Source organism: Chanodichthys erythropterus, chromosome 12 (genome assembly GCF_024489055.1).
Source record: "Chanodichthys erythropterus isolate Z2021 chromosome 12, ASM2448905v1, whole genome shotgun sequence".
Classification (NCBI taxonomy): Eukaryota; Metazoa; Chordata; class Actinopteri; order Cypriniformes; family Xenocyprididae; genus Chanodichthys; species Chanodichthys erythropterus.
Window position 1 is genome coordinate 18,979,584 of NC_090232.1, and position 16,895 is coordinate 18,996,478.

Below are 16,895 nucleotides of genomic sequence, written 5' to 3' on the forward strand. Positions count from 1 at the left end.
GATCCCAATGCCATTACCATACAGTCCCAAGCCCTTTACTGACTGTCCCAATGCCATTACCACACAGTCCCAAGCCCTTTACTGACTGTCCTGTGATGTGAAAGGCCCATCAAAACAAAATGAGGCCCTGGTTAAAAACAAAAACAAACAAAAACCTACTATAATACAATTAAATACTTATTATTTAAATAATGCTTGGAATATTTTTAGAATTTGTATTTGGTCAAAAATACACTGATATTCTCAAAAGGACACCTCTTCAACCCTCTACCATCAGGCAGATGACTCAGAGCAATTAAAACTAAGATTTTTTTTTGAACAGATCTTACTGTAGGATGGTTCATGCTCTCAATTCCTCTTTGAGTTATGCATCTGTATTTCATTCCCTGTAATTAATGGGATAATGTATGTGTGATGTTTTGTCTCAGTGTATGTAATTATTGTTGATGAGCTCACCAGGAAAAAATCCATACAAATAAATTTGATGGCAATCAATCAATCGATAAATAAATGTATTAATAAAAATAAAAAGTGATCATCAATAGAGACATTAGGGGGAAGGACTGTGATGAAGAACAGAAAAGAAAGAAATGGGGGTGGAAGTCTTGTAATCAGTGCAGTCCATTATATAAAGAGAGGGAGGTGGTAGGGAAAGTGAAGCTGACCTCCAAGCACTGTCTAAATAATACATAACACTGCATCTGTCTTCTCTCAGTGCACACAAGCCTGGCCAATGCACAAACTCACAGCGTGTTTTACATTACAGATGAGGGGCAATAAGTATGAAGTGAGAGGGTGTTTACACTGGACTACTAAGCATAATACATTAATATGTTATGTATGTAGTATATAGTGTACATCTGCACATATTGTAGAGTCGCCATCTGTTCTGGGTCCCACTTTAGCTTCTATGTAGTAACATTTAAATTAATAATTTGATACAATGCACTTACTATGTAAAAAAAAACGTTTGAACTGAATCTCCGAATCTCTGTTCATTTCTTTTCAGAAGAATGACATTGCCATCATCAGGAGTTGATGATCTATGGGTAAGCAGCTTAATGATGTGTGTAATTCGATTCTCAAGTCACTAACTTCTCTGTCTGTGTTCTTCTCTTTTCTTTTACTGGTGGTATTTAATTTGAGGTGTATGTTTGCTGTACACTTCTGAACATTTGCTTTCCAAGAAGAGAAGGTTTTGGGATTTATTAGAAAAAGCCACATACATTGGATTAAAGATGAGATAATGATAAAAGCAAATAAGCTATACTTTTACATTGTTAAGATTGAACAGTCAGACTCAGAATGAGATTTATTGAGATTTATTGCCAATTATGCTTAAACACACAAGGATTTTTCTTGTCTTGGTGACAGAAGCTATCACATACATATGAAGAGTTTGGTTCCAAAACGCGATAAACGCCATTTTCAAAAAATTTGAGTTTCCGCCAAAATCAGTATTGTATCTGGTCGGTATTGAAAAGTCATTTATTAATTTTGCGCAAAATGCGATATCCGTTGTGTTATTCTGTCATGTTTTCTCCCTTTCTTTCCAAAACGCGACAAACGCCAGTCTCCCTTCTCTGCAGAACGCGATATATCCGCTCAACCAATCACAGCGCACCATTCCATGCACTGTAAACAGTAATGGCGGCGCTCTGAATACACCCCGCATCCTTTATCTACTTTGTACTTTGTGATCAACAAAAACAGAAAAATGAATAATTTCGATGAACATTGCTGAACCTGTGGTGCTTTCTGTGGTGGGGAAGAAACGCAAGCCATCGAAATCATTTACGTGAGGAGATTAAGAAGGCGAGGCACTCGAGTCGGGAGGAGGAAAAATGCCGGCTGTTGCTTGTTTCACGACAGCATCAAACTTCTATCACGCTCCCTAAACTGAACTGTTTATTTTAACCATGCGGTGACGCCAGATACGCCTTGATCGGTAATGACAAACAGAGACATAATTCATTTATAAGATTAACAAGATGACTCGTTGAATTCATTTTGGGAGCGACGAATGAATGTATTTTTAGTCAAATGCATGTACATACGATTAGTATTGACAAAGTTCAGAGGCTGTCATATATGTGAATTAACTTACTTTCAATATGAAAAATAACTTTTATATTGATGGATTAAGTGCATTTTGAAAAAAACAAAAAAACGTGTCATGCATTTATTGCATTTTGGGGAAAAAATAATAAATTTTTATAATAAACCTTTGAAAATCAAAATCTAGATTTGAATTTTTAATGTTTTTATAACCAAAAGATGCTATGTGAAAGTTTGAAACAGAAAAGAGTGGTTTTCATTTTGCCAATTTCTTGGTAAAGAAAACACCTTTTTACTCAAATTAATCAAAATGGATTTATAGCGTTTTGGAACCAAACTCTTCATATATATATATATATATATGATATGTATATACACATATCATATATATATATATATATATATGATATGTGTATATACATATGACATATGTGTGTGTGTGTGTGTGTGTGTGTGTGTGTGTGTGTGTGTGTGTGTGTGTGTGTGTGTGTGTGTGTGTGTGTGTAGGGTAATGTTAATAAGAAAGAGGTAGGATATGTTAAAATATTATTATTATTATTATTATTATTGTTGTTGTTGTTGCACAATGGGAATTTAAGTGTTCAAGAGATAGATGGCCCGAGGGAAGAAACTTTTCTTTTGCCATAACCTGTTGGTTATTTGCTTCTCTATTCAGATTTAATCAGTATCATTGTTTTCATTGCTTTCATCTCCAAATTAAACAGTTGGCACCATTTTCTAAATTAAATGACACTTTTTATTCTTGTTCAATGGCACAATGAAGGCAATGTTAGATCAACCCCTCTGGAGTTTAAAACTTTACCCTGTTAACACCCTTGTAAATGGCAGGCCAGCCATCACAGTCTAGACTCCAGTTGTAAAACACGTTGAAAGTAGCAATAAACAAAATTAGTGAACAAAAGCAATTGCCAGAAATTGTCTAAATGTTTTAGAATGGTCCTCCACACAATTTGTGTGCCACTATGACTGTCATTTATTATACTACTGACATGTTAAATCTGATTAAATCTAGGCTTCTAACACTTATTCAGCACATGCTTAGTTATCTCTCTGCCTGAGAAATCAGATTATTTCACTTTGTCAGGCATGTACTTGTAGCTATTACTTATAGCTATTTTATCTCTATTGAATCCTTTTATTCTTGTATTAAATTATTCATTATTTGTAATATTATGATCAAGCCTTTCTCAGTATAATCATTTTAATGGGTCTGCTGTTGTTGGCAGGTGGATTTGTAGTAGTTTGTGATTTATGAAGGGAAATATATATGTTAAAATTGCTTTTTGCTTCTGTCTAAGTTGTAAGAGCATCTAGACTAAAGTATGATGTTACAAAAGTACATCACAGATCAGTTCAGACTTTCATTAAGATGGAACAGATGGTGACTCAAATCTGCTGTTTAACACAAGGATTGCCTTTTCAAAACCCCAAAGTGTAATACTGTTTAAAGGGATAGTTCACCAAAAAATGTTCTGTCATCATTAACCACCTTCATGTCACTGCATATGTGTATGGCTTACTGTCTTCAGTGGACCAAAAAAGAAGACTTGTTAAGGAATGTTCATGCTATTTATCTGGAATAATGCACCAATTCTATCTCCATACAAAATAGCCTATATCTGACATTCGCTGGTCAAAAACCTTTAACTCCTTTAGAGCTTGATTTTGGAAAAATGTTAAAATATAATGACACATGCAAGTGTCTGACCATATATAAAGGCACAATATCAACTTTGACAACACAGTGTTTAATTATTTAAATGAAATGTAGTGGTTTGGGACATGCAAGGTTTCCTCCCAACAGCGACGATATAGATAATTACCTGTGTCAAGATGCATCAAGAAAGTTTATGCTACTTAATGACTACTTACCATTAAAAAAAACAAAAAAAAAACAGCACCATATCCACATAGTTATGAGGCACATTAAAATGTTGTATCTACAAGCTTGATAAACTTCTGTTTCCACTAAATTTGTTTTACTGGCTTTCTCCTGTTGGAGTTAGATCAGAGCTCCTGTATTATTAAACAGTCTCTGTCCCCGTCGGCCATCATTCAACACAGCAGAAGTACACATTTACTCTTAGTCACTTCATGTGTATTGATTGATCGAACTGAAATCTAGGACCTGATATTAAGAATTAAAACTGGGTGTAAAATGTTTTGAGCTTGTCCACCTTCGACCACTTCCAGAGGTAGTCAAAAACGCATTTGACTGGATTTGCCTATTTGATCTAAAAGGTGTTAGATTGTTTGTGCATACTCTAATGAATATTCATGAGCCAAGTCTTTGCTCCCCAAATGCTTACACCACTATTTTTGAACATTTTTGATCACATCCAATATACATGTATCCAGTATGTTTCTTGGCAATGAAAATAGTTTATTCTGGCCTATTGGATTTTATTCTAACCACTTAAGTGATTGGTGTCTAAGATCATATTGCTGTTGCTGCTGTCTTATAAAAGCAATAAGCCACTTTTTGAATGCGCTGCATGTGTGTGTAGATGATAAAATCACTCAACAGCCTCTTGTGGCTTATTTCTTTGTTAGGCTAATGCATGTTTAAGAAGAAACACAGTATTGTAGGCTAAAAGCAAACACAATAATATGAATATAAATGTGACTGTATCCATTACCTGTTATAAAGCAAAATATCTGGTGTCCATATCTGATTGGATGGGAAACGTAGGGTCTGAACACCAGGGTAGTTATCAGGGTTCCAGCTCAAATAGATATCAGTCCATGCCTGAACACACAAAACATACATCAGAGTCAGTAACATTAAAATGCTTGATGGCAAAAGAGACAAACAAATTATACACACAGCCAGTAAACACGATAACATAGTCACACAGCTGGGGTCTGCCAAGGGTACACACATGTACATTTACCACTGGGAAATGAAGAGACAACATACAACACAGAGCAAAAGCACATATACTCTAAGTTGAATGTGATATAATGTGCTTAACAGTCTCTAAAAAACACTTAAATGCCAATAATTAAAGTTAAATTAGGTCATTGTGAGTTGACTTTTTTAGTATGAGTAATGTGTGTTGGCATCTCACTGCATAAACTCCACCTGATCCCTCTTCAGAGGTGTAGATGGCCCTTGGCTATATTGTCTCTAGCATGAGGTCGCCTCTCTGCTGTATTAGGTAGCTTAATATGTGGTGCCACAGTGGATTTAGAGTAATATAATCTTTTTTTTAAAGCTTTATTAAGCAGCACACTGCCTTTCTTAAAAGCAACAGAAAGCACACTAATATATTTAAGTCACCATGAAATCAAATGGAATATTTCAGCACAATATATGGAATATTCCCCTCCCACTTGCAGCGACATCTCTTCTCTGATGTGTTTACTCCAGATGGGCAAAATAAAGTCCCATCCTAAAGTTTTTTTTTTTTATTTCACTTGTATATACATTACAATAGAAAAGAAAAGACTATTGTTAAAGGCAAAAGGCACACAAGACATTTAAATAACTAGGCTGAAATCAGACTGGCTGCTTTGATAATTAGAACAAATGTTTCCATAGTTTGACACCATTTGTTCCTTTATTCTAGCACTGCATTATTTACTCTTTTATGATGCCAGTTGTGATGTTTGTGGTTGATGATCCTCATTTGGGAAATTGTAAAAATAGTTTAAACTCAGCCACAACTGTTTTTACTCAGCCAAAAAGCTGCGTGTGCAATTATGAATATTTAAAAATATTAAATACTTAAACGCAAACACAGTTTCAAAATCTATAATTAACCATGTTTCCACTGCCAGACCATAAGTGAGCCAAGGCCAGTCACATTTCCATTGTCACTTCCAACCTGCAGATACCCACATTTAAAATTCCTTGGTTAAGAGTGGGCCAACTGGTGCTTGAGGAGTGGTTGTGAACAAAGGTGGAGTTTTTCTCTCAGGAGAGGGTCAACACTACTGCTCATTTCTCATGTTATCATATCAGGCTACCAGCTAACATAAGCATTAAAGACATTTAAAACAATTTTCAGCTCAAAACAAACACCAGCGTGTGCCTGAAATAACTTCCAATTGCAATACGATGGTAATTCTGATCACTATAGTCCAGGGGTGCCCAATAGGTCGATCACGATCTACCAGTTGATCCCAAAGACAATTCTGGTAGATCGAACACAATTATAATAAATGCTTTTGTTCAATTTTAATAAAAAGAAATATAACGATGCCTTTTCTTATCCTTTTAGTTTCTGTCTGACTAGCATTTGACTAATACATTTTTACCAGGCAAGATTTTTGTTTATTTAGTTGCCATGACAACTAGCCGGAGAATAGAACGTGAATTCGGCTTCCTCCAAATACGCACGAAACAAACAGCCATCTCTGAAGAGACAAAAAAAGATTTATATGTGATGCTAAAGGCTACTAACCATTGTGATAATAAATACACATTTAATTCTGGAAAATACCAGAGACTGCTTGAAGAACTTAGACAAATCATGTATGATTTTAATTGTGTTTAATTTGGTGTCATGTGCAATCTGTTTTTTTTTTTCTCTGTGTCTTTGTTGATACCGGACTTCTGTATTGGCATATGTCATAATTACATATACACTGATTAACTTGTATTAATCACATGACTCCTGTTTTCTGTCCATGAGCTCCTTCTGTTGCTCTGGCTGAGAGGATTAACAGTATAGTGAGAGAATTCACTCAAGCATCTAATGCTAATTTTTTCTAAAGAAATGTGATGTAAACATATGCTATTTTATCTATATTTTCATAAATGTGTAACCCTTTTGATTTAAAAGCCTTAATGAAGTTGTTTTGTGCATTCCTGGGATCACAAATAAATGGAAGCAGGCTGAATAACTATGTGTGTTCTGTTTTTATGTGAGATGATAATAAATGTTTGATTCAGATTGATATGCTCTTTTGACATAAATCAATAAATTACTGTCACTGTAATATTTTAGAGTCTTTAAGTCTTTAAGTAAAGACCAAACGTCAGCGTCTGTCATGTTCATTTTGTGATCTAGCTTTCAGTCAGCTAGACCCATGCCTTTTTTTATTGAACTGTACAAGTAGAAGTACAATCTGAAACACAGCAATAACTTAATGAAATAAAAACAAAAAGGTTGAAATTGAAATGAAAGGGCGTTGCAAGCATATGTTAATTTCAAAAGAAAATTAACTGACAGTTGGGCTTTTTAAAAACTTTTAACTTTATCTAAATAAATTTTAAAGGCTATGAATGGGGTTGTGTGACAATTGTATTATGTAGGCATGTTGAGGCCGGGTTTTAGTCTCAGCCTCAGACATCACGGCCACAGACCGTTGGCTGAATGTGTGATGCATGTATGGCATACAAAATGGGGTTTCAAGGTCATCATCTGATTTCTGGGAGATGTGTGCAGGGGCGTAGTTTGCGGGGGGGATGGGGGGAGGTAACCCCCCCCAATATTGAAATCCATCAGTTACAACCCCCCCAATATTTCAACATGAAAATCACAGTAGATCTATACTAACATATGTATAATTCATTTATTTTGTAATAATAATTTTGTTTCTAATCTAATATAAGTTTGTCATAATAAATTAGCCAAAAAAGTACCCCCTTCCATTGAACCGACTGGTAACACCCAACCAATGCGCGTCGCACTTTCACCAAAACAGCGTGAGTGGAGCTCTAATGTTTGAATGGAGAGCACGGGTAGCACCAAAAAATGAAGAGAACCGTTGTCCAGCCAACTATATTAAACTTCTGTTCAAAGAGGGACGTTAAAAAGAATAAAACATGTACTGAGAAGGAGGTATGAAAACATTGTAATAGCAAAGTAGACTCCACATATATTTTAGCTAGCTAATCCATTGCAATTTAGCCATAGCTAACAGTGTAACTGTAACCAGTTACCAAAACAGCCGTCTGTTTTGTTACTTCATTTTTCAATAGTGTCTTATCAATGACAAAAGTATTCACATCAGTGTTTGTTTTCTTCCTTAATCAATCTGACTTTTGAACGAATTGGCTTGAATGAACGATTTAAGTAGCTCACTCATTAAAACATCGAATCGCTGCCACCTACTGGCGGTTTCAATATTTAACATAATTTCATTCTTTTTAGAATCACTCCGTTATGTTAGAATTTGGTTATAGATAAATTCCATAAAGTTATGATAGATAGATAGATAGATAGATAGATAGATAGATAGATAGATAGATAGATAGATAGATAGATAGATAGATAGATAGATAGATAGATAGAGAAGAAATAAATTATCCAATAACGTTACACATAAAACAGATTTATTTATTTTTTAATTAAAAAAAATAATAACAGGCAGCATACCAACGCTCAACCCCCCCAATGTTGAAACCAAATCTACGCCCTTGGATGTGTGTGTCCCATTCTTTAACGGTCCTCCTGGAAAGTTGTCATGACGCCAAACCTTCTCTTATGGAAGAAGAAAGCTGTCATGTTTACAACTGAAACAATTAGCGCTTATTAGCATCAACTAAACGCTGGATTTTCACAGCGTTTAGTTAAGTTCACACCTCCATTGTTGTGCCATTGTTGCAGTAAACTTGCACAAGGTTCTTGAATGAATTGTTATTGTTTGTTTGCTTTACGTGTCATTCAGACGTCCTTTTGGGCGGTCCTTGGCCAATGAAAGTTGCTATGGAGTCCAGACCTTCTGCTTTCTGCCTTCAGTTTGAAGGTCTGGCTATGCGAGACTAGTGGAAACACAGCTCGATTTTGGCCTTGCGACCAAGTAGATGTAGCTGCAGACTGGAGAACTCCAAAATGGGCGGTATCTCAAAAAGGAGGTGAAGTCTTCATGTGCAAAGACTTTCGCTTCCACCAAATGTTGACTTACATTTCAAAATATAAATTTGAAAATTAAACACTGTTTCTGGCTGAAAGATGAACTGATCTTACATAAAATTTAGACATAGTTAAGAAGAGTTAAATACAGTTATAAAACATGCCATATAAATAAATATGCCTGTATGCAAATGAATAAATTTTTGTATGAATACATTTTTATTTATTATTGAGATATAGCTGATCAAACTTTCATCTTAGGGGCGAACACTCCTTAAGAGGATGGTCCCGGAGCTCGTAGCCAGTCGGTGGCATATGAACGGGCAGAGGGAATCTCTCCTTCACCTAAGTTTGAAGGTCCGGGTCCCCACCCCTCACAAAATATAAGCAGGAATCCCCTGCGAGCTGTCTCAATGCGACATAGGGGAATGTTTGATTGTATCATTTTGTTCTAAATGACAGGGGCATCCAAGAACTCGAGATTCGCAGAGTAGGAGGGGCCAGTGCAACTAAAAAGGTTCTGTTGTCCGGTGAGGTCCAGTTGGGGAGTTAAGGATGGCCAAATGTAATGTGGGGTGTAGGGTAGGGTAATACTGGGTTCAGACTAAATGATATTTCAGTGGGTTACGATGTACGGTCACTGTGTCAGATTATATGATTTTGACTCCTAAAATCTTGTCATGTCGTGGACAAGAAATATGTCAGACTACACGTTCGGTCATAGATAACTGAAAAAACGAAACATGCTAGTCTTTCTGTCATGATGTCTTGAAGCATTGCACACACGGCATCGGCAGGACACGCTACTTGAGCTGAAATGATTGAATCTTCCGTCTCGACGCCCAATGTCATTTACGAATCCCCACAACACCCTACGTTAATTCTTTAGTCTGAACCGGGCATTAGGGGTTAGTATTGTTGTAGCATTATGTAGGAAATCAACACTGTGATTGACATGTCCAAAGAAATCTTTAGAATCAGTGTGTAGTTAGCCCTGGCTCAAACTGGCCCCAAAGTGGAAAAGCGGCTATAGATTTTATCTTTAAAGGAACAGTTCACCCCCCCCCCCCCCAAAAAAAAAAAAATAATAATAATTTACTCATCCTCATGTCATTCCAAACCCATAAGACTTCTGTTCTTCTTCGAAACACAAATGAAGATATTTTTAATATTCTCTCATTATTTTGTCCATTGAAAGTCTACAAAATCAACAATTTCAACCTTCAAAAAGTGAAGACATCATAAAAGTAATCCATATTATTATAAACACTGATCAATGAACATACTGTAGAGCACATCAAATATTATCAACAGAAAGGCAAATGTGTTTAATTGGTGAGAACCAACAAGGTTTGTTCTGACATGACAAGCATGCATGTTTAAAACAGAATACTGAAAGAATATTAAAAATGTCTTTATTTGAGTTCTGAAGATAAAAGATATATGGGTTTGAAGCGACATGAGGGTGACTAAATGATGCAATAATTTTTGGGTGAATTATCCCTCTCTCTTTTTTATTTGTCCCTCTTTACCTCTTGTATTGCCACTCTTTAGGTTCACAGATTGCCGTCATTATAATACAACCTTTCAACTATTTCTGATAACTTGTGTGTGTGTTCACTGATGCACAATTAATTCAGTTCAAAGAATGGAGAAAATGATGTTTGTTTCATCCTCACTGATCACATCAGATCAGTCAGGAGGAAAGAGGAGTTTCTGTCCCACACATCTCTCTGTGGCTCAGATGTCCCAGTGTGCTTTAGTGAGCGTATTCCCTGAGGCGCTGCCTCTCTCTGCGGACACAATGGCTTGCTCGGCACTGACATCATGATAGGATCAGGGACTGCGTGCTGCACATATGAACACATACATTTAACATACTATTTCTCCATGTCCAAGAAAAGAACTGATCCACTTTGTACCCAATGTCACGTGCAGTTTCATGCTTTTTAAGAAGCACTAAAGAATTTAGAACCAAAAAAGATGAGATGAGAAAGTAAATGTTGAACCAATTTTATATTTATATATTTGTATGATTTTGGCTGATATATTCATTTTAAATGTCCTGTTTTAAAATGTTTAAATAATTTAAAATATTTATATATTTAAATATAATAATTAATACATTTTTATATATTATAATTATTTATAAATTATGTAATATATTTTTATTCTTTTATTTTTTAAATTCATTTTATACTGTAGTTTACTATTTCTAATCATGCTACCAGAACAGAATAACAGCCCACAATATAACACATTAAGTGAATGGAAAGAGATTTAATACTCCTAGAAAAACTATATTTTTCCTTTTTGATTTAATTACTTTAAAAAAACATTTTATGACTAGACATTAGGAATAATATATAAACAGAGAATTAATAATGCTTGTTAGAATAGGTTGTAACAATAGATCTCATTTAAAATCAATTCTTGAAGTCTGCTTTATAATGACATATATTAAAGCAGGGGTTTAATATATGAATTATTAAAGCTGAGGTTTGTAGAAGACGTATGCTAAAATTGGAGAGATCTTAGGGGTGCAAAACTCCCTGGAGGGCCACAGTTCTGCAGAGTTTAGCTTCAACTCTAATTAAACACACCTGATCAAACTAACAAAGTCCTTCAGGATTATTTGAAAACTACAGGTATGTATGTTGGAACAGGTTTGAAACTAAACTCTGCAGGACTGTGGCCCGCAGGAGCTGAGTTTGGCACACTTGATCTAGGACCCAAACCCACCATCCCAATTACAACCATCCCTGGTCTCTCCCATCACTCTCTCACCTCTCTTTCAGCCTTTATCTCAATCAAAAACTTGTGTCTCATGTTACATTTAATATGTGATGTCTATCTGTAGGCCATACATTACAATGACAAAGAATCTTTTTAAAGCTATTAGTTCACCCAAAAATGAAAATTCTGTCATCATTTACTCACCCTCATGTCGTTCCAAACCTGTAATGCTTTCGTTCATCTTTGAAACACAAATTAAGTTATTTTACTGAAATGCGATAGATTTCTGTCCCTCCATTGACATTCCATGCAACTACCACTTTGACGATTCAAAAAGATCATAAAACTTATCCATATGGATTGAGCTGGGCAGCATTTCCCAAAAGCATCGTAAGCTTAAGTTGATCAACTTATGCTGCGTTCACACCGAACGCGTCTGGGGCGTCTGAGGCGTCTGACTTACATGTTAAGTCAATGCAAACGCGCGTCTAGAGGTCCTGCGGCGCGAATCAAGCGTCTAGCGCGGCGCGAATCGGCCGTTGACGCGCGAATGGCGCGGCGCGAATTGAGCGTTCACGCGGCTGACGCGCGAATTGAGCGTCTGACGCCCAAACGCCCGAGTTGAAAAATCTGAACTTTGGCGTAAATTCGCGGCGCGTTAACCAATCAGGGACTCTGCTTTGGTAGTAACGTGTTTATGATGTGATCAGTGATGCCGGAGACCAGAACAAAGATGTCGCTGTGTGTAACGTTAGCCACCCTGAGTTCTGTGATGTGTCATTATATTTTTATCGAGACAGGAATAAAAAGGACCTTGCCTGGAAGAGAATAAGCGAAGAAATCGGACAATCTGGTTAGTTGTAAAACTTTTTGCATGATTTTAGCCGTTGATACTAGCCCACCTTCTAGCTAGCAAAAGTCGGCCGGCATAACCGAGTTAAATTGCCGCTACAGGTTTCCAACTGACGAGATTATGTGTTTATTCAGAGGATCTGTGCAGAAAGAGATGAAAGCCCCTCCCATGACGCGAATTCGCGTCTGAACACACTTTGTTTAGACGCGCGAATTGAGCGAATTTTACGCGCGTCTGAAGCGTCTGACTTCAAAATGTTCAAGCGTCCAACTAGACGCGTCTGGCGCGAATTTGACGCCCCAGACGCGTTCGGTGTGAACGCAGCATTAGGCTTACGATGCTTTTGGGAAATGCTGCCCTGTTTAGTTCAAATTTTCTGAAGAGACACGATAAGCAAGTATGGTTCAGCTTCTGTTTATTTCCTCTGAACAATGTTTATATGTAATAAAAAACTTAATTCAATCTGTGCATCATATAAAGTAATCGTGTCTCTACAGAAAATTAAGACTAAACCACTCAATTCATATGGATTTTTAAGATCACTTTATGAACATTTTGAAGCGTCAAAGTATCAGTTGCGTAGCTGTCTATGGAGGAACAGAAATCTCTCAGATTTCATTTGAAATATATTCATTTGTGGTTTGAAGATGAATGAAGGTCTTACGGGTTTGGAACGTATGGAAGAGGATTAGGGCCAAGCAATAATAAAAAAATAAAACCATCTCGAGATTAAAGTTGTTCAATGTCAAGATAAAATGTTGCGAATAAAGTCATTAAATTACACAAAAAAGTAGTTAAATTATAAGAACAAATTTGTTAAATTATGAGAAAAATGTCGGTAAACTTCAAGAAAAAAGTCGAGATAAAATGTTGAGAATAAAGTCATTAAATTATGAGAAAAAGTCGTTAAATTACGTTACGTTGAATTTAACGACTTTTTTCTCGTAATTTAATGATTTTATTCTCATAATTTAATGACTTTATTCTCAACATTTTATCTCGACTTTTTTCTCGATATTTAACGACATTTTTCTCATAATTTAACAAATTTGTTCTTATAATTTAACTACTTTTTTTTGTAATTTAATGACTGTATTCTCAACATTTTATCTCGACTTTTTTCTCGTAATTTAACAAGTTTATTCTCAACATTTTATCTCGTCTTTTTTCTCGAAATTAAACTATTTTTTTATCATAATTTAACGAGTTTATTCTCAACATTTTATCTCGACTTTTTTCTCTAAATTTAACAACTTTAATCTCGAGATGGTTTTATTTTTTTATTATTGCTTGGCCCTAATCCTCTTCCGTAGGAACGACATGAGGATGAGTATTTGATGACCTTTTTTTTTCTTCAGTTTTGGGTGAATTAACCCATAAGTCAATCTGTGGGTGATCATCTGTGCACGGTCTGTCTCTAAGCCAACTTAGTACTTTGGAAAGCAACTGGTCTGAATGTTGGATTCATAATCAGAGCAGCTCCTTTGTGGAAAATTTCTTATCCAGCTTAATTTCATGGTTAAGTGCTCAGTTGGCGAAACTCATGCATTATGGCTGATGAGGTCAATAAAGGTGAATTAGAACTGAGGAATGTTTCAGACACATAGAAACACCTTTTAACAACTAAAACTCACTGTTGGCACCAGCCAATTGGTGCCATTTGTGAGTATATACACATTTACAAACACGACTTTCATGAAATTTCACACTTTCCTGCTTTTAAGCTGATTATGTGTTCACCAAATATATTAAATATGCTTACATTCTGCAGTTTTAGTGGGCCTGGGCAGTTTTGCAATTAATTTGGTTTGTAATGTTTATCAGCATGGAAGCTTTCACTCAAGTAAATAATATCCTGATGAGGTTTGAATGCAGACCTGCACTATTCAAATTCTGACATCATTGCTCATCTTAAAGCGCTCTTGGGTGCTGAAAACAGTTTATCATCCTCATGGCAATGTTCATATTCTTTTTATTATGTTCATTTAAATCCAGCAGTGAAATGAATAAACATATAGGTGGTGTATGCAGCTGTTGCAATATAATAAAATATGTTATAAGCTATAATATGATGAAATATATAATTTTATACATTCTCCTTCTAAAGTTTGCTTAGAACTCCATTGTATTGTTTAAATTGACACAAAATATATGCTACATAAAAAAAATGAAGTCTGAAGGAGTTCACCAGAGGATGGCAGCCTTGAACAGATCGTTTCAAATGCAAACAGCTTAATGTTATCAAGTTAGAAAAGCCATTATAAGTCAAGCTCCTAGACATAGACCTGCTCCTGCTCTACTCTAAGCTGTTATTTTAGTTGTAAATCTGCCTGATGTGATCAAGGGATGAGACATTAAACCTAGAAGCCATTGAAATGTCGTTATCTTGTTGCTCTGAGGTCTGAAACCTTTGTTAGCATCACCTGCGAGCCATGTGACTGGAACAACCTATTTAAATTTCAAATAATTCTGCTGTTGTTTTTTCTTTCCAGGGTGATGTCTGAACAATGAGCACTTGAGGAAGATGTGCCACTGAGCGGCATAACTGAGCAGGACAGGCAGTACGGGGAGTACGGGGACCATCATGTTTAAAACCTGCCAAAATGCTATTAGACGTTCAAAAATGATGGCGTGACAGTATAAGGAAGAGGAGATTAACTACTTTGAAGTGAATGAAGGAGAGAAATCATAATGTTCAATTTATGATGGCTGTAGGAATGAGAGGATTGCCTGTGGTGACATTTCTGCAAAAGGATATTGCTTCTTGCATGTTTCATGGCACAATTTTCCATGAAACAGATAAATCAGATAAACATGAATCTGGCAACTTGATTGCTGAATGTTGGCAGTTCGGGAATGTTAAATCACATTTGTAAATAATGTGAGATAAAAATGCATTTGTTGAAACAACCATGCCATTTTAGCTTGTTTATACAAGTCTTTAAGCTCTTTATTGAGTATAGAGACTGTGGTTCTCAACCTTTGTTCTGGAGTACCCCCAACAGTACACATTTTGGATGTCTCTCTAATTTGGCACAACCATTTCAGGTCTTGATGTCTCTACTAATGAGCTGATAAGTTGAATCAGGTATGTTTGATTAGAGAGAGATACAAAATGTGCAGAGTTGGGGCACTCCAGAACCAGGGTTGGGAACCACCGTTTTTAAGGACTCTTTTTAGGCCCCGATATACTTCAAACAAAGTTCTTTTTCATTCTTCGTTTAGGAGTAGAACTAAGTTCGAAATACGTGACCAGCGATATACTGTAATCGAACATTTGACTCCGCCCACATTGCGGAGAGCAAAGGTTCCATGAATATGTAAATATGTGCTGCGTGATTTCTTTTCAGTATCATAATAAATGCAACAAAAATGAGAAAACTGCAAGCATTTTTATAGAAAGCATAAGAAAAGCATCTGATCATAACAATGGCTGCGTCCAAAAACTGGAAAATGCTGCCTTCCGAGGACACATTTCAAGGCATCAAGGCATGTCCGAATCCAATGTTAGCTTTACTTCCTCTCTCATGAGATACCTTCCTCAGATCGATTTTTGAAGGAAGCATAGATGTATCCTTAGCTGCCTTTGATATCCCACAATCCTGTGCTTTCCATTCTGTGACAGTTGAGATAGAAAAATAAAGATGGCGTCCGAAAGTTGCGTTTGCTGCTCAGTTTGTGTATAAATGTACGATTTTGATCAACATATTTTAATTTTGATATCATTTCTATCGAGAAATTACTACTGTAGTAATTAAATATTTGTTTAGTTCTCACCAAAGCTCGCGCTATATTGCTGTAGATCATTAAACTGTTACGCTGCCTCAGAAGTCTGTCCGAAATCAATTTCGTGAGGTACCTTCATGCACAAATGCTGTCGTACAAGTCATTCTCTTATAAGATAGCGAGGCAGCAAGACAGCTACCTAGGTTTTTGGACGCAGCCAATATTGGTATGTTAGCACAAGCTCTGCAAATTAGCACTCAAGTCATGTTTATTTATATAGCACTTTATTCAATAGATTGCTTAAAAGCAAGCAGCTTTACAGTATCAAACATGAAAAACAGTGTCAGTGCCTCATTTCATCAGAAGCACAACTTCATGAACTTTAACTTTTGTACTATGTTTTCACCCGCAGAGATCTTACCTCAACAAACTCTACAGACAAAATGAGTCAGAGATTAGTTCCACGCAAATGAAGGCGGAGCCTCGGCGCACACCTCCTATTACATTATCGGCACAGACCAATGGTAGTACGAAGGTGTTTTGCAGCTGGAACGAACTTTTCCTGAAGCTTTGGCAAGCCAATTCGAACTTCCAAAAAGAACATAAAACGAACTTCGTTTTGGCCTGATTTTGTTCGCAATTACGTCATATCAGTTCGTTCTTTGATTTCGTTTGAAGTATATCGGCGCCTTTAC

General features: G+C 36.2%; 1 protein-coding gene across 2 annotated transcripts in view; it reads right to left on the reverse strand.

The window, feature by feature from the left end:
- chrna8 (cholinergic receptor, nicotinic, alpha 8) overlaps positions 1-16,895 on the reverse strand; it is a 95,556-nt gene that overhangs the window by 37,018 nt on the left and 41,643 nt on the right. For both annotated transcript variants that reach the window (XM_067403672.1, XM_067403671.1), the window contains exon 4: positions 4,719-4,828. In XM_067403672.1, the coding sequence (XP_067259773.1) occupies positions 4,719-4,828 (110 nt within the window). The remainder of the gene's footprint in view (positions 1-4,718; positions 4,829-16,895) is intronic.